This window comes from Microtus ochrogaster, unplaced genomic scaffold (assembly GCF_000317375.1).
Source record: "Microtus ochrogaster isolate Prairie Vole_2 unplaced genomic scaffold, MicOch1.0 UNK120, whole genome shotgun sequence".
NCBI lineage: Eukaryota > Metazoa > Chordata > Mammalia > Rodentia > Cricetidae > Microtus > Microtus ochrogaster.
In genome coordinates this window covers 4,028-30,348 of record NW_004949218.1, presented here as the reverse complement: position 1 = coordinate 30,348, position 26,321 = coordinate 4,028, and the positions used below count along the sequence as shown (strand labels likewise).

At 36.5% G+C, this 26,321-nt stretch overlaps 1 protein-coding gene across 1 annotated transcript in view; it reads right to left on the bottom strand.

The window, feature by feature from the left end:
• Nucleotides 1-440: 440 nt before the first annotated feature.
• Nucleotides 441-26,321, bottom strand: part of Sec62 (SEC62 homolog, preprotein translocation factor) — a 29,117-nt gene continuing 3,236 nt past the window's right edge. The window contains exons 2-8 of the mRNA XM_005371672.3: nt 23,222-23,330; nt 22,268-22,373; nt 12,239-12,443; nt 11,717-11,809; nt 9,950-10,010; nt 7,525-7,644; nt 441-3,216 (exon numbers count right to left, since the gene is read on the bottom strand). Coding sequence (XP_005371729.1) covers nt 2,750-3,216; nt 7,525-7,644; nt 9,950-10,010; nt 11,717-11,809; nt 12,239-12,443; nt 22,268-22,373; nt 23,222-23,330 — 1,161 coding nt within the window. The 3' untranslated portion in view covers nt 441-2,749. The remainder of the gene's footprint in view (nt 3,217-7,524; nt 7,645-9,949; nt 10,011-11,716; nt 11,810-12,238; nt 12,444-22,267; nt 22,374-23,221; nt 23,331-26,321) is intronic.

Here is a 26,321-nt window from a genome sequence, read left to right as displayed (position 1 = left end):
TAAAATGATCACCAAAGGTAGTGTTAAAATGCCATCTCATGTTCCTGAAGGGCAAAAATACAATGATGTGAGTTATGGAGAAAATATGTTCGGGCAGAAATTAATGTTCTATTGGTCAGGAGTTCAATGTTAAGGAGTGACTAACATATATTAACATGTCTTCTAAACAGAGACAGATAAAACAAGTTTCCTGTTGATGAAACAGTATTAACAGAAACCTGTAGAAACCCCATACTTCCCTTACCCATGGGGGTCAGGATTTGCTAATCCTGAATTCCAGACTTCATAAAATATAACCATGAAAAACAACTGTACACATGGTTTTCTAATTCCTCAAAGTCTTAAAAAAGAAAACTTATAAATGACATTTTTCTAGCCAAAAGCAATAAAAAACCAGAAAGAGGGAGAAAACACCAAAATCCACCACTACTGCATATTTCAATGTAATATATTAAAATTTATTACTTTCTGAGTAGTAGTCATTGAGATATTTAACATTCTCTAGAAGGCCTTATAATTTAAAAATTAAAGAATTCAATAGGAGGGAAAGGTAAAGCACCCTAGATAATAATACCTTAATTCTGAGAACATTCACATATGCACCATTCTTCCATCTGGACGCAGGCCCTTGCTGGTCCATCCTGCTTAGGCCAGTGTACACACTCCACAATACATCCCACATTACTCAAAAGCTTTGTGCTTCTACTTACAGCAGCATATGAAATCACTGTTTAAAACCACCACTCCATTGGCTATTGTAAACAATTCTCCATGCTTGGACACAAGGATATTTATATTTAGTTAGCCAACCAAGACTTCTGAAGGCTACAACAGAGGAAGCATTTTGATTTTTATACTTGTTTAAACTGTTCAACCTTGAGGCATACAATAAGCTGAAGTTTCTAGCTCATATTTAACTACAATAAGACTATCCCCCAAAGGTCATCAAATGTTTATAAACCCTGTAGAAACTCACAAACATCAATGGGTGGACTCTACGCTATAGCATTCCTCACTATAATTTAGACTAGACACAAGACAAATGTTATCAAGAACTCGCACATAAATATTGAGTGCCTGGGTACCATAGGAGTAGAGGTTAACAAAGCAGCTTTATTGTTATAAAACATTCTAGCTCCATTTTCATAGCCCCCAACAGGTACCAATCTACTGAAACTAGTATGCCCATAAGTTGTAGCTACCCTTTTCTTTATTGTAGAAGTGAAGCAGAAGGGCTCTGCAAACATAGATGAAAAATACCCAGGCACTGCAACCACTGCACAGTGCTTTGAGGAACCTCTTGAAGGACTACAGTCACAATTCCATCCACACAGGGAAGACAGAGGAAATGATCAAGCCAATCAGTTCCTAAGATTCCAATATACAGAGTGCACTTTCTCACAATTAAAGGTCATCTTTAGTCAAAACACTCAGGGGGAAAACAGCCTAAAGAAAGATGAAGACCTCACATATTCCACCACTTACTAACTATAACAGTCACCGTGATTGAAGGAAAGTATTTAGTGCTCACTATCAGTGTGTAAGATTGTAGCTCCAAGGAATGAATGCTTGTAAGTAAACAAATGTTTTAAAAGGTCTGTAACTAAAGTGTGTAAAAAAATAAAATAAAATGGCAGAACTAGTTTGAAGCAATTAGAGTCCAATGGTTTTCTATGTTTTCTTTTATATCCTTTATTTTTAATTGGTATTTTAGAACAGCAAATTGTCTTTCCCAGCAGTGCCTCCTGGTCTGATAACACAGTCCCCATTTCTAAATGTAAAGATTTAAAATGAATCAAAATGAACATTAAGGCGTACAAACAGCTACTTTAAGTCTGTTCTTATTTAAAATAAGGATCATTTTTACTCGCACTAAACACATGGAATGTTGGCACATGACTGAAGCTGCTGTGGAAAGATCGGATGTCCTGTGGGTTACTGAAACTCTAAAAACAGACCTTACATGGTTGTTGTTTTACAAATTTAAGTGTTGAGAAATGTCTAAATAATAAGTAACAATTAAAATAAAATGTTTTATTTGTAAGTTATGTACAGAATACATTTTATGACAAAGAGATGGGAGGAAGGAAGAGCCCTTGTCTTCTAATCAGTGCTCTTCACTGTGTTGGAGATGACCACCTTTCTCTGGATTGAATGCACAATTCAGTTTGGATTTCCTAAGTTGGAAAAGGAGAATTTGTAGCAAAATTAAAAGTATTGCTGCACTGTTACTAGCTGGTTTGTTTCCACAAAATGTTCTTGATCCCTGATAACTCAAAATCTTAAAAAGGAATTTCCTGGTATAATTTATGAAGAAAAACAAAAGCATAGCTACCAAGAACAATGAGTTTATGCATTTCATTGTAAAGAAACTGCAAAATGGCTATATATTATGCATAATTTGAAATGCTGCAGTTTCTTTAGTGATTTCCATTAGTCTAACAGTAAAAAGCCATACAACTATCAAAAATGCCCTTAATCTAAATGTCACTGTGGACAATATTTCTTTGATAACTATCAAAATGAGGCCTACTTACTGTAAAATTATCAGATGGATAAAATTAGTAATGGCTTTAGACTGTGCCAATAGTACCAATGCTCTACAAAACAAAAGGCTGACTCTAACTGAATGTCAAATACATTTCAGAAAATGGATTTAAAGAATGCTACAAATGCCATGTGTACATTATGATCACCCAACATAGAAAACCCAACTTGCTGCACTTATTCAGTCCCCAAATTCATCGAATTATAATTTTTCATGTGCAGATTTGTGCATTTCTCCATCTTTGTCATCATCTTCTTCATCACAATCTCCATCTGTCTGCTGTTCCAGTTCCTCTTTCGTGATCATCTCAAAATCATTCCCGTTCCCACTACTGTGCTGGGACCGATCATCTTCCCTCCTGTCACTGTCCGTGTCTGAGTGCCGCTCTCCGCCCAAACCTTCTGTTCCATGATTCCCTGATGCTACTTTCCCGTCTTCATCTTCCTTTTTCTCACTGTCTGACTTTTCCTCACTGTCGGACTTCTGTTGCTTTTTGGTTTCCGATCTCTCCTCTTTCTTTAAGTCTGCTTTTGGTCCTTTGTATTCATGTGTGTACAGAGGCCTGAAGGAGTCAATGAAGCCCACATCAGCAGTCAGGTTTGGCAAGAACCAAAAGTGGTGCCTTCCTCCAGTTATCAGCCAAATGATGAGGAACAGAATACAGCGAGCTGTGGGGAGAAAAGTTTCTCCTGAATAAATTAAGCACCAAATCAACGACAGTAAAAATTTGTGAATAAGAAACAGGGACAATAATTAGCTTTATTTGCACATTTATGCACCATATAGATGAAAATTTAAAATCTGACTAGCTTAGCAGATGAGAATATTATATTATGCTCTCAACTTAGGGAACAAATGTTGTAATGACACACTTAAAAAAATCTATTTTTTTTTCAAATATGAATGCTGTTTCATGGACACACACTTAGGATTTATGCATTTTGTGATCTACTTCAGGAAACACAGTAGTCAGTTGAAGTTGAAGCATTCATGAGATCATAGTGAGTGCAAAGAAAGAGTAAGAGTCAAGAATAATCTGTCAAAAACCAACTGGTAAAAAGGAAAATGCCTTCCTTCCTAGTGCTTATGTATTTATCTTGATTAAAAAATTTGACTACATTCAACATACAATATGTTAGAAAAGCAAATATAATGCTGAGCAAGTCCATATACAGAAATATTATTATTTATGATTTTAAAATATGTGTGAAGAAGTCAGTGGGCCTTTACATATGTTGTGAAGCTAAAGCATGTGCTAATTCCTCTACAAGATAGCTTAGCCTTGGAAGAAGAATTTAGGCATTAGAAAATTTCTATCACTGAATTCTTGTTTTATTAATTAGGCCAATTATGTTTAAGCACCACCTCCCTCAATATTAAGAAAAATTCTATATACCTAAAATATAAGCTAGGAATAGGGTGCAGGCATGGAATCCTAGCATTTGGAGGCCAGGTCTGGGATATACATCATGACTCTATCTCAAATCTACAAGAAACAACCAAAGAAACACAGCAAGACTGCTCAAACGCACGCTGTATGAACAAACTCTTTTTTTTTTTTTTTTTTGTTATTTTGGTTGGTACTTGGGCTTGAATCCAGGGCAGTTTAAAAAGTTTTATCGGCAAAGCAACATAAAACTTTATCTTCGTTGGGTGATGATGGCGCATGCCTTTTATCCTAGCACTCGGGAGGCAGAGGCAGGCGGATCTCTGTGAGTTCGAGGCCAGCCTGGTCTACAAGAGATAGTTCCAGGATAGGAACCAAAAAGCTATGGAGAAAACCTGCCTCGAAAATCCAAAAAAACAAAACAAAACAAAAAACACAAAAAACAAAAACAAACAAACAAAAAACCCCAAAAAACCCCACAACTTTATCTTCAACCCTTTTAAATTGTCCAGAGCCTGTGATTTGCTATGTAATCCAAGATGGCCCTGACCTCCTGCCTCAGCCTTCCATGCAGCTGGGATCACAGTGTGTTTTAATCATGCTTGGCTGAGATTATCAGGTGTATTATCATTAGACACTTCAATATTTCAAATGGTTTTCTATTATTTACCAATGATGTACAGATTAGTGATTTTTTTCTTTTATTACCCCAAACAGGCTTTCTCTCTGTGGCCTGGCTGTTCCGGAACTTGCTCTGTAGATCAAGCTGGCCTCAAACTCAGGCCTGCCTCTTGTCTTGAGTGTGAGGACGAAAGCTGTGTGCCACCATACCTGGCTTCTTTCTTTTTTTAAAAGGTCACAAAGATTATACAAATGTACTAGGGTAAACAGTTTTGTATTGTTCCATTCTCTTTCAAATTAAAAATAACTATTTCAAAGAAAGCTTACAAAATAGTTGATCCATGTTTTTTCATTATTGTGCTTTGGAAAAATCAAAGGACAATGGTTTTTATATATGCCTTAATTTATAAGGCAGTATTTATAAATAATTTTTCTTATAAAGTAGTATTTTTATTTTCATGAGAATAAAAATATATCAAATAATACTGCAGATCAGAATTACTTATGACACAAAGAAGGTAAGTATATTTGAAGCTGTAATGACAGTGATGCATGCCTTTAGTCCTGCTTGGGAGGCAGGGGCAGGCAGATCTCTGTGAACTTGAGACCGGCCGGGTCTACAGAGCGAGTGCTAGGACAGGCTCCACAGCTCCACTGAGAAACAGTCTCGAAAAACCAAAGTGGGGGAAAAATAACGTGCAACTTTTAAAGAGGCAACACATTCTTTCCTTCAAATGCAACTGCGATTTTTTAGTTCATTCACAGAGTTACAGGACAGGTAAAATGTTTTATCAAATCGAAGAAAAAGCATTATAGAAAGGTTATAAATAAAACTGAACTTCTTATGACATGTAAACTACACACAGAAGAATTCTAACATTCCAGTTTTATATGGCAATAGATAAAAGAATGAACCACAAAAAAAGTAAAACATATACCATTCTACCATTTCTTGTAGTAAAAGCTCTACATTTTAGAAAAATGTCACAGTCTTACTTAAGTGGTGATTTAACCAGGCAAACTAAAAAACACCAAAAGACTTTTGAACAAACAAAATCTATACCACTGGATTTGTTAAGTGGGCCATAGATTAAAACTATTTCAAATTCAGAGGGTGGAATTAGCTCAGTTGATGGAATGTTTGCCTAGCAAGCAGGAAGAGCCCCTGGGTTTATTTCCCAGTACCACATAAAACCAGGCATGGTGATGCGTGCCCATAGTGGCAGCACCTGGGACGTAGAAACAGAGTAACACATTCAAGGTCACTCTCTGCCATAGAGCAATTTTGATGATAGCTTGGCCTCAAGATACAAGACCTTGTATTAACATTTGTAATTACATGTATAACGGTTTGTTTCTAACTTTAACTTGCAAGCCTATCTGATCCAAACTACACATTTATACATACAGGAACTTGGAAAAATATTTTCCAAATTCAAGAAACATTTTAAAGGTCAAAACAATCTAACATAAATTATAGTGACTATGGCTTAATTAAAATATAGCAACTAGAATAAATCTAGTCAGTAGAGCTAACCCTTTGCTGAAAAACTACAAGGAATTTCTGTAAATTTCACTGGTTTGACAGTTAGGTCAAATAGTAAGACTGATTTATTGTATTTAAATTTGAGTTCAAAGTTTGTGGCTTTTCTCCTTGATATAGGCATCACACTGACACTAGTTACCTGTTTAATATGATTAGTTATTATTTCGTGGCCTACAATTGTGCTGTGCTTTCTGCAGAAGCAGCAAGTGATTTTTCTCAAGATGACTACGCTAGAAGAAGGAAAAAAAAATGAGTTAGGTGGGAAGGGACTCATTTAGTCAGGGAGCACAGATGAAATGTGTGTGTTGGGGGAGGGTCCTGTCACCATGGTAGACAAAAATTAGTAGAGGAAAACCTGGGTTCATGTGGGTACCCTGGTGACCAGGGGAAAGAGTGAACAGAAAAAGCTGTTTAGGGCTATAGTAATGATGCTTCACAGAAATGAAAATGAACTATCTATCAGAAATATGCATCCAGTTTAGTGTTGTAGCTTTCAACAACAGGAACTACATCAATACTGTGGGTGATTTATTTTTCTATAAAAGAATACTACTCTTGGCTGGGAGAGGTGGCACATACTTTTAATTCTAGCACTTGGAAAGGCAGAGACAGGTAAATTTCTGTGAGTTTGAGGCTGGCCTGATCTATATAGTGAGTTTAGGCCAGCCAGGGCTACATAATGAGATCCTGTCTTTTAAAAAAGGCATGAAAGATCTCAATAATTTTGAATTTAAAAAAACATTCACTTTTATTTCCTATTTGGTTTTTAGTAACTTAGTTCCTTAATTTGTCTAGAATTAATTTTGGTACCTATGTGAAAAGCTGTAATTGCCCCTAAAGTGGCAAACAAATTGTTCAGAACCAATTAACTGAATACATGAATTGAACTTAAATATTTAATACAAACTCCATTTACCTTACCTCAAATATCTACTAATAATTCAATCACTGCAAAAATAAATCTTCATTATAGCTAATTTAAGACATAACTACATGCAGATTAAACTATAGTAATATATATTTCAAAATAACTAAGAGTAAATTTCAAATGTCTCAGCATAAAAATGATAGCTAAATGGGGCAATGGATATTTTAACTTGATTTAATCATTCCCTAAATCCATACACACACATACATAAATATATATGAGTTGTACTTTATACTTTACAGAATTATGTTCATTAATCAAATGCAGTATTAATAGAAGATTAAATTTTGAAAAGATAAAGCAGATCCCAGATCAGAGTCAATGTAATCACGTTTGAGCTCTGAGATCTGACCTAGAAAGGAGGGTCACACTTCTGGACTTAATCTGTATTAATTTTGCTATTTGCTATTAAACTTCATTGGAGCTCCACTCCAGGTTAAAGTCTAAGAGCTCAACACCTACCTATAACCAAATCAGCATTATTAAACACTTACCAATAGCAAGGAGAAGAATGCTGGCCACAAAACAGCCTGCACCCACACTGAGGTAATAGACACCTACTCTCATTTCTGCTGGCCAGAGAGGGAAGAGGGTGGCTGCTATTACTGCAATAACTGGAATAAGAAATGACAAAGTTACATACAAAAAAGTTAAAAGTTTTAGAACAAATATCTTAATGGCTTGGTTACAATTAACAATGAACACATTCTTTTCTTGGGGGGAAAACTGAAGAATACTTGAAGCAAAAAAGTACCATTTGCATAAAAATGAATTATCAGCAATTTCACTTTATATTGTTCTTAAACTATGTTAAAATGGACCAAAGTACATTACATTGATTATAAAAATTACTGCAAATAAATTAAAACTATTGTCACTTTGAAGCTTTTTTAAATATTAAGAGTAAGGAAGCTTAAAAAAAAACAGCTAGACGGTGGGGTGGTGGTGCAAACCTTTAATCTCAGTCCTCAGGAGGCAGATGCAGGCAGATCTCTGTGAATTCGAGGTCAGCCTGGCCTACACAGCGAGTTCCATAACAGCCAAGGCAATGTAGAGAGACCCTTTCTTGAAAAACAAAACAAAAACCCCACAACAACAAAACAATACCTGACTCTCAAAATTCTTAAGATTCCTTCCCAGGGGAATCAGATTCACAGAATATCAAAAAAAGGAGGGGGGTGGGGTGGGCAGAGTGGTTAGGGACACTATATACAAGAACCTCTAGTTTTATTTATTTATTTTTTGAAATGGGAAAACTGTTAAGAAATGAGTAGCCTGGTTATTAGGTCTTGACCATTAAGAAGAGAATTCCAATTCTTGCTCTATCGTGTGTAAGTAGGTAATCCTCTCAAAGCTATTTTACCTTGTATTTGGCAAGTATCTGTTCTTATGGGGCTGGAGAGATGGCTCAGGGGTTAAGAGCATTGCCTGCTCTTCCAAAGGTCCTGAGTTCAATTCCCAGCAACCACATGGTGGCTCACAACCATCTGTAAGGAGGTCTGGTGCCCTCTTCTGGCCTGTAGGCATACACGCAGACAGAATATTGTATACATAATAAATAAATATTTAAAAAATATATCTGTTCCTCTTAGAATGAGACATCAGAGGGAATTAATGACAAAGTGATTGCACATTGCAAGCAATCAACAGGACTATCTTTTAGAGTTTAATTAAGTTTCAGTTCTTACAGGAAATTCCTCTAAATGGGATCCTATAGCATTCTATTGACCAATCATATTTTAACTATCTGTTAAGTATCTGTTTTTGCTATTTAATTATTTTTTTCCAACCCAATCTTGCCCCTAAACTATAAAAAATACATGTACAAGTTTAACACCCATATAAAAACTGAGTTAAAGGCTATATATAGTAAAGATTAAATCATTCAGTTTTTGTTCCACCTTCCAGCGGTAAACACTACCAAGCTTATTTTCTATTTCCAGAGACTGCTTATGTACAATAAAAATTAGTTACAAATAACCTTTTCTAAAAAAATGAACTTAGGTAATTCTCTCTTTGGTGGTTTTCTGTTTTCAATCTTTAAAAGCTTCATGAAACTCTATTACAGGGCCATTATTTCATTCTTCTACCGAGAAACTTGAACTACTTTCAGTTTTACATGGTAAGAGACAATACTGCAAATATATTTGCACATGTATACTGCATGACTGGGATTACATAACAATGAATTCTAGGCTGGGGAATGTAGCTCAGCGGTGAAGTGTTGGCCTAGCATGTATAGAAAGCCCTGGGTTTGATGCCAGGCACTGCAACAAAACCAAAATCCAACAACACTGAAAAGCACAACAGTGAATTCCTTTCAATGTAACTGGTAGGCCAAAAGATACAGACATTTAAAATTTGAACGTTATTTGCTAGACTGAAGTATGTGGATTAAAATAGTAAACAAGGGCACACACTGTGCTAAACTGTGGGCACAAAATGGGTGAATACAGGATAAATTCCTGCAAGACGTACAGGGTCAAGGTATTTACACCTACAATTTGAAAAGTATTGTCAAACTGCCTGATATATATGCCATCGATTGTTGGAAGTGTGTGTCCTCCCTCCCCTCCCCTCGCACTTTCACTGATACCTTTTGTAACCTTAGTCCTTGCTACTTCACTGTTAAAATTAAGTCTTATTCACAAAGACTGGCCCTGTGTTTCCTCCTATGTGTGGCTACATCTGTCTCTAGTTAACCCAGGGCTGCTCTACCATGTTAATCTCTTAAACATATTTTGTTTTAGTTGTTGCAAACAATTTTAGTTTATTACTTATATTCTGATTTTATGTAAAGTATCTTCTTAAACAGTTCTTACTTTGTATTAAATTTAGAAATATTTACCTTTGGGGTGCTTCACTTTGCCCTCTAAACTCTAGATTACACTGAAAAGCTACTTATATCCGCCTACTTACCAAGAATTAATCCCATGACAAATGTTTTAATGTGAACTGGGTCATAGATCCACACATAAACCTAGAAGAATCAAGAAACCTCAGTGCTTAAAAGTTCTACAGTCATATTGTAGTCAAGTTTACTCCACACTGTAGCTCCTTGAAGGCACCCCAACCTCCTAACACCCGAAGAACTTTTTCCTTTCAGATCAGAACTATACTCAATCATTAAAAGGCTCTTAGTTTGAGCTCTCAGTTTCTGTAAAGTACAGCATTCTTTCATTTCCGAGTTCTATTTTGAACAAACTTTTTATTGTTTTTATTCTGATCTATTTATATTTCCAAAACTCGAGATTTCAAACCAACCTTTATTATACTGTTTACATATTCCCTGGGAATTAGATTCACAAACATTAGTTTTGCTACTCACCATTAAATAAAACCCTAAACCGCTATATTTTAACATTAACATTAAATATTTAACATTTTCCAATTTTAAAAGTCCAGAGACATGGTGTTTCTTGAGTGTGTAGGTATGTGTGTAAACACTAACCTTTTCAAGATGACAAGCATTCACCTTTTGTTCAGTCTGCTTCCTCCCGGACAGACCTATAATTCCTTCCTGATACAATGGGCAATCGGCCAGTGGGTTCTGAAGACTTACATCAGGTGTCTACCGTCTCCTACCTAACTGGTAACCAGCAATGCTTACTACATTATACAGAATACAGAAAGATGTGTAGGTGCCTATGTCTTTAGCGGACTCTAAAATTCTTTACAGAGAATTGCACTGTATTTTACTACACCATTTCCAGCATCTGTGAAGCATCTGGCACATGCTGATGTACTCAACACTTAACTCAGGATATCTAAGCTCTTCCCATTGCAGAATTTCAAACAGAGAGCCCTAGGAGCCACTGCTTTTTACATATTTGATAATCGGTATCAGTGAATTAAGAAAGAATATGTCTTGAAATTCACATCAGTTTAGCTGCTAAGACTATTTTTGTATTTTTGTAGTAGTCAAGTGACTACCATAACAGCCTTCATGCAAGGCTATCACCACATAAATCTCACTACAAAACATAGAATGGAACTATGCCCTTGAAAAAAAGCATTAGCAATGTTGAAAATTTCAGACCTCTCAGGGGCTGTGTCTGATTAAACACTGTTGAAGAGCCAGAAACAGTAGGTGATTCCCATGAACCATTCTGATGGTTCTATGATAATAGAAACTCTGCATTTTGACTGGGCAAATTAAACTCTCAGTATAAAAAGTGCATTTTTAAGACTTTATTTCAGGTAATCAGTAAATCCAAGTGTGCGTCCGTAAGATGGTTTGCTGAAAAGGAACAAAGGTGCCTCTCATTTCTTTTCTCTGTGGATGTAGTTTTAAGGTTAATGGTCATCATGGATCATGAAGCACCTTGGCCAGAAGATTCTAACACAGGGAAAAAGAAAGGAGGATCTCAGGCCCAACATGGAGCTTCATGCCTGTGCTGCTCACCCCTAGACTCCATTAATGAGAAAGAGACCAGCATCTGTTCTATACTACGCAATCGTAATTTCAGGTTTCACATCACTCATAGCGAGTCAAATCTGATTCTAACTTCTTATAAAACTAGATCAGAAAAGTGAATTTTTTGGAAGTTACTTTCATGTACTTAAATTTAGTATTAGATTTTTCTAAATTATTTCTTTTCATAGTGATGGCATCAAATATATTTCTAAGATTTTCTATGAAAAACTGGCATTCTATCATACTCAAATCCAATATTCTAATCTCACCTCATTTCCATCCAGAAAAATTTGATCATCATGTGGCTCAAGTTTGAATTTTTTCTTAGTTTCCTTCTTTTTTGGAGTTCCTGGAGTTTCCTCCTATGAACAGACAGGTGAATAAAATAAATGCTTCAGACAGCAAACACTGTAACATTAATGAAGAGAGAAATCTGACGATTTCAACACTAATAAAAATCCTTAAGATCAGTATTTACAGACAGCCCTACAGTTACCTCATGTGGCCGTAAAAGCTTTATGATCATAGGCCAATTAACGATCACATGTACAAATGATTTTTACTTTTTAAATTTGTGTATGGATGTTTTCCCTGCATTTTGTCTACAACATGTGCACGCAGAGCTTTTAAGAGAGCCAGAAGACATCCCCGGAACTGGAGTTAACAGAGGTTATGACCCTCCACGTGGGTGTTGGAAACTGACTGTGGGTCCTCTGAAGAACGGCCTCTGTGCCATCCCTCCAGCCTCCACAATGATTTTTAAAGTTTTAATTTAACTTCAGGAAACTTACCTTTTTAGACTCTTCCTTTTCACCATCTTTCTTTTTTTCTTTTTCCTTTTTTGTCTTTTCTTCTTTTATATTTTCTTTCTTGCTCTTTTTATCTTCTTCTTTCCCACTTTCAGATTTTCCTTTATCTTTTTCTTTTTTTATGTCTTTATCATACTTCATTTTCATTACTTTCAGGGCCCGATGAAAAAACTGTTTCTTTAAAAGCCTGTGGGAAAAGTGACAGTTCTAGTATTACAATTCCCATGAATTACAAAGACACAAACTTTTTAAAAAAGCAAAAATATCAAGACCCAAATAAAATGAGCAAAGGAAGATATGAACTGACAACTCATAAAAAAATTATCATCAGTAAGATTACGGAAAAAATACAGTGAAGTAGAGCAAGCATATAAAAGAGTATGAGGAATTCCACAAAGGAAAAAAGCCAATCAGACTCTGAAAAGCTATCAAAACTGCCACTTGAGCTAACATAAGGGACGTTACTGCTTTGAGACTTACCCGCATAGTCTCTATGACAGTCTCAGTGACATTAATTAAGACTCATTCTCAATGTTACGTCTCTAACAAAATAGTCAAAGGGAAAATAGTTTATTGAAGAAATGTCAACATGGGAATCTGTGTTCACGACTGCTTCGTACTACTCATATCTTCCCAGCTGTCTTATGGAGGGCTGTTTCTCGACATGTTCTTCATCATTAAATCTACTGCTGTGATAAAGTATCTTAATTACATATACTAAGATGACATTCCTGCACGGTGACAAGGATTCTCACACCAAGAATCTAGTGGTGAGGGAGAATTGTCTATGTTTTGTCAGTCATGTTTTAAATAAACGCTGATTGGCCAGGCAGGAAGTATAGGCAGGTCAATGAGACAGGAAGTAGAGGCAGGGTAATGAGAACAGGAAAATTCTGGGAAGATGGAAGCCCATTCCTCACAGTCCTTCCCAGACCACGGAAGAAGCAACATGTGACCTACCCCGCTGAGAAAGGTACCGAGCCATGTGGCTAACATAGATAAGGATAATGGGTTAATATAAGTTACAAGAGCTAATAAAAAGCCTGAGCTAATGGGCTAATCAGTTAATAATCTTATGGAGACATCTGTGATATTTTTGGGGGGGCTTGCCGGATGTGGGGTACCAGGCGGGACAGAAACTCCAACAAGCCGGCCATCATGTTACAGAATGGCGCCTAACATATTCCCAAATATTGTTTATAAATGTTCTTTTCCATTTAAAGGGGGATATGATATACATATGGATAATTTGCATTGGTATGGATTTTGCTTTAGTGATATAAATTTAAGGTCAATTTTGTTATATGTATATGTATTTCTGATCTTGATTAAGGTATTGTGATTGGGTAGTTCATTTAAAAAATGTAATATATAATTAGGAAATATAGGTTGTTAATGGATAATTATCGATAATAGGCAAGCTTGTTGTCATATTGGTTAGATTTTCTAGATATATAGAGATATATTTCAATTAGATAGGCATTCTTCATATCTTTCAAAGACTACAGGAAATGGCATTTAAAATGTATGGCATTTAAAATGTTTTAATAACTTAGGGTTTTTCATGACAATGAGACACGTTTGCTCCTGGCAGCACCAGCTACTTCAAGAGGAAGATGGGCATCAAAGAGGCTCCTTATGGAGTTGGTTAGCCATATTTGGGCAAGAAACTGCTCTTGCCTGGACTATTACATAAACTGGACATGAAAATCCCGTAGAGAGGACTGCTGAACTTGCCTAAAGGTGAGATGATCCTTTGGGGTTCCTGATTCATGAAAGAGTCTATGAGACATTCTACAGAACACACACAAAAAGTGACTAAACTGTCTTTAAAATTTCTGCTTCATGAAAAAGTCTGCTGGATACTATAGGCCTGTAGGCTGAAGATTGATGCCCCAACAGTACAACAAAAACTTTGTGTGACTGTCCAGGCAGCGAGATGTCTCTGTCATTTCTAGAGTTTTGGAAGCTGCTTACAATATACTTCCTGTTTACTTAGGTAATATTATATCCTTCTGGAGTCTTTGATGGAGTTAAAGAATATAGTTATAGTTTTCCTTAATTATGATAAAAGATAAAATAGATATAAATATTGTAACTATAATTCTTGCTTGATAATTGTTTTGTTATATGTAATTTTACGATGTTAAAGCCTTCCGTGTTGTTTAAACAGAAAAAGGGAAAATGGTGTAGGAGGTTCTTCTTTCTATGTGTTGATTTCATTGATTGAATAAAGAAACTGCCTTGGCCTTTTGATAGGGCAGTACTTAGGTGGGCGAAATAGACAGAACAGAATGCTGGGAGGAAAAACGCAGTATGGTAAACGCCATGCTTCTCCTGACCAAGACGGACATTGGTTAGACTCAAGCCACGACCTCATGATAACACACAGATTAATAAAAATGGGTTAGTCAATAAGAGGCAAGAGCTAATGGGCCAGGCAGTGTTTAAATAAATATAGTTTCTGTGTAATTATTTCAGGCATAAGCTAGCCGGGTGGCTGGGACGACAAGCAGCCTACTGGCCTGAGTGTAGCCAGTCGGGCAGCAGGATGCAGCCCGTTCCTTCTCCTACTACAAAGAATCTAAACACTGTGCAGTGTGTGAGGCAAACACGGCATTCCCAGGCCAGCCATTTCAAAGATTATTCCCACCATGTAGAATATCCTTCCTCCAAAAGGCATGAGCTCTGTTTTCACCTGGACTCCTTTCAAGGTTTCCCTGAATTACAACCTAACTGACTTAAAATACATATGCCCATTTTATCCCCTTTCTGCAGTGATATTTTGTTTTTAATCTAACAAATAAAGCTTGCCTGAATATCAGAATACAGAGCTAAGCCACTAGTTAGCCACACAGAGGCCAGGGAGTGGTGGCACACACCTTTAACCTCAGCACTCAGGAGACAGAGACAGATGGATTTCTGTGAGTTCAAGGCCAGCCTTGTCTACGTGAGATTGAATCTGTCTGAAGAGAAACAGAGCTCACACGAAGGTGATCCTTGAATTCCAGCACTAGGGAGGTAGAGATAGGAGTGATAATGGCTGGGCTGAGACATGAATATAATGCAGGAGACAGGAGCTCAGATGCAGTCTGAGGATTCAGTCTGAGCTCACAGTTAGAGGATTCCCAGACAGGACGGAGAGCCCCTTCTATCTGAGCACTGGTAGAGGTAACTCTAGCGGCTGGCCTCTCTGCTTAAAGATTTTTCAGCTTTTCCCCTGATAGGTGAGTCCAAGTTTTCATCATTAAGACCAATTAGAGGGAGGGTGGGAGGAGTGGGAGGCTGGGAGGAGGCGGAAATTTTTTTTTCTCAATAAAAAAAAAAAATCTTTAAAAAAATTAAAAAAAAAAGACCAATTAGAATTCATGTTATACCTTTCATTTCCTGTTATCTTATCCATAGCACTTATCTACTAATTTACTGGATTATTTATAAGTTTGCTTTTTCCTTAGACTTAAACCACGAAAAATTAGATCTCATTCAATTATCTAACCATTTCAGAAGCTTAGCTGATCCCATACTAAGCCAATCTTTTTGTTTTTATTTTTCTTCCTACCATTATTATCCTACCCAAGAAACCATCTGGTTCTTCTCATTGTTAGTTATACACCATCTTTCTAAAGCTCATGCTCTGATTTCATAGTTCCTGATAGTATTCTTCATTCCTGCCTTGGAAATATGGTCTACAATGGCCACAGCCCAATCTAGAAGCTGTGTCACTAGTCCTCTCCATCCCTACTGGTGACCATTTACCCTGCCACTTATGCCTCCCTGGTGTACAACCCAGCATGCTCAATATCCCTTGTTTACTACAGTTGCCCTTTCTGTCCAGGTGACTAGTTGGTTCTGGTCATTAGGTTGTGACTTCTGGGGCACCTATACTCTTTCTTGCTTGATTGGGTTACCTTGTGCTACCCAATTAATTCTAGTTCATGGGCATCCTACACAGCAAATGTCAAGATTTCCTCATTTGGCCTATTCTTGTTCAGAAGCAGATATTTAAATGCAATTGTGAAACTGCTCCAACTGTCCCCCCATAAATGTTATTTATATCTGCTTGGTAATGTATAAATAAACAAAAATTTAAAACAAAACTTTAATGATCACTACTTGTAAATACAAAGGGAAATTCAAAAGCAGTAGGCTAGTGAGTTACTTGAATAAGAATAAGAATGTTCTTTTATTTCAGAATGTTTTGAAAAGTTAGTATAGAAGATATACTCTAATTTTGCTTATATTACCACTCAATATTTAATTGGAAATATATAATTTTAATGGGAAAACCCAAATTTTATTAGATTATAGATGTCCACATATTAAAACTTCTGCTCAAAATAGCAATGTGATTAACTATAAAGTAATATTACAGCAATTTAGAATTGTCTCTACATCATTAGTTTGTGTCTTCAGTTTTCTATTTACTCTGTGGAAAAACCTTTCTCAGACATTTAACAACAACACAACAACAAAATTCCTTAATAAGAAGTTGCAGAAGGGCACAGACCTAGCAGGGCTGCTGCTTCTGCTGCTTGTCTAGCATGGCTGCCCACACACAGCAAAGCCAAGCATGGAATCATAGCCTAATAAAGGCACTTCCCAGGAAGCCCTCAGCCAACATTAGCTCAAATGGAGAGAAACTAAGAGCAATTCCACTAAAACCAGGACCAAGACAAGGCTGTGCACTCTCTCAACACTTACTCGATATAGTACTTGAAGTTTCAGCTAAAGAAATAAAACCACCGAAGGCGACCAAGTGGAATGAAAACAGGAAAGGAAAAAGTCAAAGGATCCTTATTTGCAGATGATTAACAGTATAAATAAGTGATCCTAAAAAGTCCACCAGGGAACTCCTACTGCTGATAAGCACATTTAGCAAAGTAGTGGGTATAAAATTAACTCATAAGAATCAGCAGCCCTCTTATAGACAAATAACAAATGCACTGACGAAGAGGTTGGGGAAACAACACCTTTCACAATAGTCATAAATAATACAAAGTATCTTGGGGTAACTCGAACCAAAGAAATGAAAGACTTATATAATAAAAAAATTTAAGATGCTAAAAAAGATATCAGAAGATAGAAAGTTCACCCATGCTCATGGATCAGTAGGATTAAATAGTAAAAATGGCCATCCTACCAAAGCAATCTACAGATTCAATGCAATCCCCATCAAAACTCTAACACAATTCTTCACAGATATTAAATAGAAAATTTTCAGCTTCATACGGAAACACAAAAAACCAGGATAGGCAAAACAATCCTGACTAGTATAGAACTTCTGGAGGTCTCATCATCCCTGACCTCAGATTGTACTGTAAACTATAGGAATAAAAACAGCTTGCCATTGGCATAGAAACAGACATGTCTGTTAATAAACTCAAATTGAAGACCCAGACATAAATCCATATATCTACGGACACCTAACTTTTGATATATAAGTCAGAAATACACACTGGAAAAAGGAAAGCATCTTGAATATATGGTTCTGGTCAAATTGGACGGTAGCACGTACAAGGACCCAAACAGACCCATACTTATCACCCTATATAAAAATCAAGTCCAAATGGATCAAAGACTTCAACATAAGGCCAGATACAATGAATCAGATAAAGTGGGATTAGCCTAGAACTTGCTAGCTCAGGAGACATAGCACTGGCATTAAAATCAACAATTAATAATGGGACCTCATGAAACTGAGAAGCTTCTGCACAGCAAAAGATAATGTCATCTGGACAAAGCAGCAAGCTTCAGAATGAAGAAAAGATTTTTTAGCAACAATACATCCCACAGAGGGCTAATAACCAAATATATGAAGAACTCAAGAAACTAAACATCAAGAAAACAAATAACCCAGTTAAAAAATGGGATACAGATCTACACAGATTTCTCAAAACAAGAAACCCAAATGGCTAAGAAGCACTTAAGAAGAAGTTCAACACCATTAGTCATTAGGGAAATGCAAATCAAAACTACTTGGAAATTTCATCTTACACCAAACATAATGGCCAAGATTAATGACACAATTGACAGTTCATGCTGGCAAGGGTGTGGAGCAAGGGAACACAGTTTCACTGTTGGTACGAGTGCAGACTTGCACAGCCACTAAGGAAATAAATCAGTGTGGACATTCTTCAGGAAGATGGGAATCAATCTACCTCAAGATTCAGCTACAGCACTCTTGGACATAAACCTAAAGGAGGTTTCATTCTACTAGAGACACTTGCTCAATCATGTTTATTGCTGCTCTACAACCAGAAATTGTAAATAATCTTGATGTTCAGTGATGAATGAAGGGAAAAAGAAAATGTGGTACATTTACACAATGGAATGGTACTCAGTCATTAAAAAACACTGAGATCATCAGGGGATGGTGGCTCAGGCCTTTAATCCCAGCACTCGGGAGGCAGAAGCAGGAGGATCTCTTGTGAGTTTGGAGCCAGAGAACCACAGATAACAAAGGTTAATGTGGGCCAGGGGACCCGAGAGAAAAGAGACTCAAGCAGGGAAAGAGGCAAGTTAGCACCACACCAAGACCAGATTAGAGAAGAAATGTGGCAAAGAAATAAGAGCAAAGAGAATATTTTTTTTGAATGGTAGCATTTTATTAACAGCAAATGAAGAAAGAGTGCGTATAATATGTAAACATCCCTTCAGAAACCCATAGCTATAATGATCATTTCTATCATAACACGTTATGTTCAGGCCACTGGAAAGTGAAAATACTAAATTAATATCCTTTAAAATGTGTATGACTGGAGACTAATTTAGAAAAGTGCATTGGAGTCAGCTAGAAAGAAGCATCTGGGAATTCCAATCAGATTCAAATTACCCAGACATTGGTCAAATTATTTAACACTTTACCTGCGCAAAGGTTTATGTTGTACTTTAATATTTCTATGGCCTGAAATCTAAAACTCCTATTTACCAGAAGTGAAAAAAAGAATAAAAGAACACTGTGATTCTTCTACTCTTTCTAAAGTAATAGTTTTTATTGCCCAAGAGTCTGCCCATCAATACTAGTTATTTATCAAATCTGGTATCACTATTTTTTTCTAGAAGAAGTTTTCTTTATTATGAAGGAATTATAACCAGAATAAGGGAAATTTAAAGTAATTTAAAAATCCTTTACATCTTCTCAGTTATAAGATGGAAGCTTGTACTAATGCTACAGTCTAAATTTGAGGTTTTGCATCAATAGAATCATACCAATTTCATAGTCTTGTTTTGTATTGGTATTATATGGTAAGTACAATTGTTGTTTATTGGCATTTTACTGACTATGCTACTCTATGGGTTTAAGAGTAAAGAAAATATTAAGATACTAGATTGTGAGTTGGTGATACAACGTCTCACTGAAATTAAAGACTTCATGCATAAAATATATACTAAAAAATACGCCATAGGAATTGGAGAGATGACACAGCAGTTTAGAGTACTTGCTACTCTTGTAGAGGATTAGGGTTTAGTTCTAAGCAACCACATGTCAGATGAAAACCATCTGTAACTCTAGTCCCAGAGGAATCTGATATCCTTTTCTAATTTCCACAGGTACCAGGTACACACAGAACAGAAACACTCATACATGTAAAATAAGACAATATACTTAAAATGTTAGCACAGAATTTCTCAATCTGGCATTTCCCCTCAGACTTTACTTAGTTGCTTTAGAAATGAAATTGGACATGTCTTACTGTGGTTTACTCTACAGCTGAGCAGGAACCCATGAGAACTGGTCATAAGGAGGACTTTATGGTTATATCGGAAGTGGCTGATACCATCTTAGGTCCAGCCCTTTATTTTAGCGCAGAAAGAACACAAACAACTGGACATGAATAGGAGGAACTAGCAATTCAAAGAGAGTTCGTCTCTAGGTCATTCTCCCAAGTTCCAGATCTGTTTTTTTAAAGATTTTTTCTGTGTATGTCTAGTGTCCTGCACTGTGTAAGTGCACTGTCCGTGTACACTGGTGTCCTCACAGGTCAGAAAAGGGTACCAGATCCTCTGGAACTGGAGTAGCAGAGGATCATAATCTGTCACGTGGGTGCTGGGAAACAAACTGGGCTCCTGACCAAGAGCAGCAAGGTAACCCCAAAGCTATCTCTTCAGCTTCAGTATCTTTTAGAACTTTTCATATAACAATGTACTAAGGTTCCTAAATGGCCACAATATGTGAATTAATACTAGTTGCTCTCCTGATGAAATATTTAGGCTCACAGATTTAATATCCTTGGTAGTAATATTGGCAGCTGACACAGATTAACTTCTGCTCCAATAAATGCATCATGAACTTGCTGGATGAGATATGCTGCAAGGGTGGAGAGTAAGGGACCTGAAGGCTCCATTTCGAGCTTTGGACTGTATTGCTGTTTTCTGACCTCAGGTAGGCTTTTCACTTTGCTATGTGCCAGTTCCTGCAGCTCTTAACTTTTTAAAGTACTCATGCACACTCATGCATGCGTGTACACATACATACAACTTGAAGCAGAGAAGGAAGTTTGGATTTTGAAATTCTCTCAGATAATTCACTGTACAACAGTGAATACAAACTGCTCACTGTTAGATCAGTCCTACTCCCCAAATAAAACTTGTTTCTCAAATGCTCATTACTCATCTCCAGTCATCCAGTAACTAAGAAATTTAAGAAGTATTTGATAATTATTAACTTTAACAGTTTTTAAAGAGGGTTCTCAGATTGGTGTGGGACAATTATCTATATTCTGTCAATTATATTTTAAATAAACGCTGATTGGCCAGTAGCCTGGTAGGAAGTATAGGCAGGACAACCAGACAGGAAGTACAGGCGGGTCAATGAGAACAGGAAAATTTTGGAAAGGAGGAAGCCCATTCCTTCTCAGTCCTGCCCAGACAGGGAAGAATGAAGATGTGACCTGCCACAATGAAAAAGGTACCGAGCCATGTAGTTAACAAATACTAGAATAATGGGCTAATATAAGAGTTAATAAGAAGCCTGAGCTAATGGGCCAATCAATTTATAACTAATACACTCTCCGTGTGATTTTTTTGGGTGTTAAACGGCTGTGGGAACTGGGCAGGACAGAAACCCTAACAAGCAGGCCCTCATGTTACAAATAATATTATCTTTCTTTCCTTTTTTTTTTTTTTTTTGTAATAAAGGATCTCAAGTAGTCCAGGTTGGCCTCCAACTCACTTTGTAGGCAAGAGCATCCTTGAATTCCTGTATTTCTGCCCCCAGCTCTCCAATCGGGGATTATAAGCATGCACCACTACACCTGGTGGATGGTGGATACTTAAGGGTTATTAAGCACTGCCATCATTAAGTGCTGTATGCACCTCCCATGCAAACATATAATCTAAAATCTCAGATACTCAGATGTTAAACTTTGGTACCATAAAGCAAAATTTAGCTAATATAGATTAGTAAGTATACTATTTAAATATTAAACAGAAAGAGGAAGGTAATTTGGTTTGCTTTCTTAGGTATAAATTCTTTACCACAAGTTTCTTTACAAAGAAAAGTAACTAAATGAAAAATGTGTGTGTCACCAAGGGGTGCACACTTTATCCTGAATCTTCCAGAAGAGCCTGCGAGGACAGTGCAGCTGTTTGATTATTAAAGGGAACATGGTGGTAGCAATCACTAGAAACAGCAAGGAAGCTTGGCTTATTCCAGATAAAGCCACTAAAACCTAAGGATGACAGAGTTAATAGCCAACCCTGGAAAAGATCCAGGAAAAACCCTCTCTGACCATTTTCTATACAGAACTTGTGGAATGTAGACATGTTTAAGCTTTTTTCTTGATTTTTTTTTTCATTTAGAAGCCCTGACAAATATACAACAGCAAAAGAACATAACTACAAATTACATACATTTTAAAATATTGTCGGTCTAAGAACAAATATTTTTCCACCGATAAAATCCAGGTCACATATAAAGCTCATTATGGTTAGTAACAAAAGGAGTTGAGAGGCTTCAGCACTATGCAAACAGCTGACTATTAAATGTCATGCTTTATCAAGAAACATTACCTGTTGCAGTAGTCAACCACAGACTCCCTGGTTGTAAATAAAGCCTCCTCTCCTTTCTTGGCCTTTGTCCACTTTGAATCCAAGAGGCAATCCACTGCTTTTGAAGCTACAGAAGAAATTTGTTATTTAAAATTCAGTATACATGTCTAATGAAATCATTTTATAAACACAACATTCTGACAACAAAAATAAAACAGAATAGAACATTAAGTCTAATGACTACCATTAGCGTTTTTTATAAGGACAACCCATGAAATATATTAATAAGCATCTCCACAGCAATGTTGACAAATAAGATTACTCAAAGCAAAATAAATTAATGGGAAAATGTTTGTAACAAAGAAGGAATTCCTTCTGTATAAAGAAATTCAAGACAGGTGGTGGTGGTGCATGCCTTTAATCCCAGCACTCGGAGGCAGAGGCAGAGGCAGGCAGATCTCTGTGAGTTTGAGGCCAGCGTGGGCTACAAGAGCTAGTTCCAGGACAAACTGCAAAGCTACAGAGAAACCCTGTCTTGAAAAACATAAAAAAACAAAAACAAAACAAAAAAGAAAAGAAAACCGCAAGTGAAACTGAGAACACAAAAAAATACAATCACTATTTATAAGGTATTGGGCTATATTATAGATGATATCAGCTTATGAGGTTGAATGGATATATATGAACAATGTACTAGCTAGTTCTATGAAATCATACTATCTGAACAAAAGGTAGCATTTCATACAAACACTGAAAACAAATCTTATTTTTTAAAATTTCCAACAAAACTAATTATAAAGCACTTTATCTTTTTTCTTGTCAATCCTAAAGGAAAAACGAAGATTATCAATTGCCACATGCCATTGTCCAGCTTTAATAATCACACATGCAAGCTCTTTCATAACTTTACATATCCTAATTCAGGGAACTTCATAGCATTCGTATAGTAGTGAGACTTTAGAGATGGAATCCTACCAATAAAATAATCAACTCGATGACCCATCATATTGGTGGACTTTGTTGGACAGTTGAATCGAAGATACTTGGCTATGGCCTTCTCTTCTTTTGACGGCTCACCAACTTCCTGCAACACATGAATATTAATTTAGTGCACTTATGTACTTGAGAAATTCAAGCTCTACAGAGTAATTTGCACATCTGTGGAGCAGATCTGATAACATTCAAAAGAAAAACTGAACACTCTTCACAACATTTTCTAAATACAAACCGTCCTATATGTTTGCCTCAATTACAGATCATTAGGCCGTTTTTCCAGTATACTATTTTATATAGTTTTCTTCAATTTTGTATGGCTTCTTCTAATACTCACAAAGCAATAATGTAAAAGATAAGATGCTGCCAATCATTACAGCCTACATGGCACAGCAAGTAGAAACAGGTGCCATAAATAAATGTTAAAACACAGTCAAAGATATGTCTTGATCAATGGGTGAGTTTGTAAAAATTCTCAAGGCAGTGACCAGAAGAACTGAAGTGCTGACGACTGGCACTGAGTCCCTTCCTTTCCCCCAGGACACAGATGATGATCTGGACTTTCTCTTCACCAGTAAGACAGGCAAAAAGAGAAATGTAGAAAGGGATATTGCTATTAATGGTAGTGCAGTAACAGAGCAGTTTGGAGAAACTGCTGTATCCTTTCCTATGTCTATTCCTCTGTATCTATTCCCAAATATTTATACAAACTCAGCTACCACCATATAATTATTCATGGCAATAAAAATTAAAAGTTCAACCAATTCTATTTTATAACACCAACAATATCTACTAAATGTTTTTCCTTATTCATTGCACCTGCTGTTAACTTAAAAGTTTATCCATTTAACTGGTAACTTGTTACCAGGATGAACTTGATTTGAAATCAAAGGAAGGAAACCAGATTAAATAACTAGGTCTCAATAAATGCAAGGCATTCATTCAATCAAATACATACTTCCCGAGTGTTTATCCTATAATCTTTGGATGCTACACTATTTATTAGGACAGCAGGATATCTGTGCTTTGTTACATAAATGCCCCGAACAGCACTTGCTGTTTTCCCAAAGGAATGATAATAAAAATGTTTGGAAATATACAAAGTAGAAGTGAAATCATCAGTGCACAGGTCTCACAGAGAACTTGAATTTGAAAGACAAGCCCTGAGCACACTGAATGAACAGCATAAACAATGAAGCTGAAAATGAGCAAAGACGTGACTTTAATGAGACCAGTTATAAATGTACCAGGAAGTAAATTTGTACAGAGAGAATAGATAGTCCTTAAGGCAAGCTGAGAAATTTTACCTTTATTCCATATGGAGCAGAAGGTCACTATGTTTTTCAACAGAACACAAATAGGAAAGTAACAAATATGATTTTTATGATTGCAGGCAAAATAGGGGAAAAACATGAAAAGTAGTGGTAACAGACAAATAAATGTGACGTGATACTAGTCTAAGAATCAGAAGGAGATATACCTATTTGAAATATTTCAAAGGTAGAGTACATAGGATTAATGGTAAAGGGTAAATGAAATGAGTAGATACTAAATATCAGATTTCTATGTTAATCAATAAAACAGAAACACAAAGTTGGGTGGGTAGGGCGGCAGAAAGGGATCTGGGAGGACTGGGGTGAATATGCTCAAAGTATTTTTTTTTTAAGTTTTCAAAAACAGAAAATGTGTAAAAAAAAAAAAAAGGTGATTCTAGAGAACAATCAAGACTTTGGGCATTGTATAAGAACCTTTAATTAGCACAGATAATTTGTGTTATTTTCCTGACTGGTTAAATATCAAGACATAAAAACCCAGGAAAGTTGATTATGTAATAGCAAGCCAGACACTGTTAAGTATCTGAAAAATTCTTCAAATTTCACTTTCACAATGAAGTGAATCGACTTCCCCCCAGCTCTATACTTTCCTTGGTAAAGGCACTACTAGACAACAATGGACAGAAAGAATCAGAAAAAGTAACAACTGAAGAACTTTTTCAAGTGGACACAGAATTCAATTGTCTACTAGCACTCTCCTCAACTATCAGTAACTCATAATAGCTACTGCAGACAGCTCTTCATGAAAATGTATCATTTGGAGCACCTGCTGGGGTTTCAGTATCAGAAAGACTGCCTTAAGACAGTAGCATCAGCAATTTGCATTATAGAAAATGCAAACAGGTTAATAGAAGATATTCTGAAAACTAGAGGGGATCTTAAATTATTTGCCTAAAGTCATAGAGCTCTGTAAGCTAACAAGAGCAGTACCCTCTCCAATTTGCTTCTTTTATAGTTCCTGTGGCAACAGGTTTGCTATATACTGCAAAATTCTTTATTAACCCTGTATGTTGTAGTGGGGAGAGGATGAAGTTTCAGACTGAGAATTGGATTTAGAGGTTCTTTCTTTTCCTTCAGAAGGTCCTAAGAAGTCAGACCTGGAGTCTGGCTGAACAGTTCCAAACATTTTTCTTCTCTTTCCTGAAATGAGGCATATAAATCCATGGCAAGTCAGGACTGTACTGCCAGGGAAACAGATGGGCAGAACAAAAATGATTTACAGAGGTTATACAAGTTCTAAGACACAGAAGTCATCTGAAGATTTTAAAGTTGAGCTAGTTTCTATAGACAAGCGGGATACTAGATGGAATGATTCTCTGAGCAGGAATAAGTGACACTAAATCTTTGCTAAAGTATTTTATATTTAGAATTGGGGGGACTGGAGAGAGAGCCCGTGGTTAAGACACACTAGCATTCTTCCCAGCACCTGTCCTGGGTGGCCATCTCTGCCTGTAACTCCAGTTCCAGATCTGATGCCCTTTTCTGTCCTCAGGTGCACAAAGGTGCACAGATCTCCACAAAGATACACAGGTATATACAAAATTAAGCATATATTTGTAAAATAGTTTGGGATTAAAGTATTTCAAAACTTATTTTTTAATCACTGATAAGATGTGAATTAGATGATTACTCTAAATCTAATTTTACTAACTTAAAAGGCAATCCTAGTCCAAGCCAAACAAACAACCTCACTGGACATCAGTTCGTCAGTAAAATGAGGGTGAGATCAGTAAGCGCCAAGCCTACTA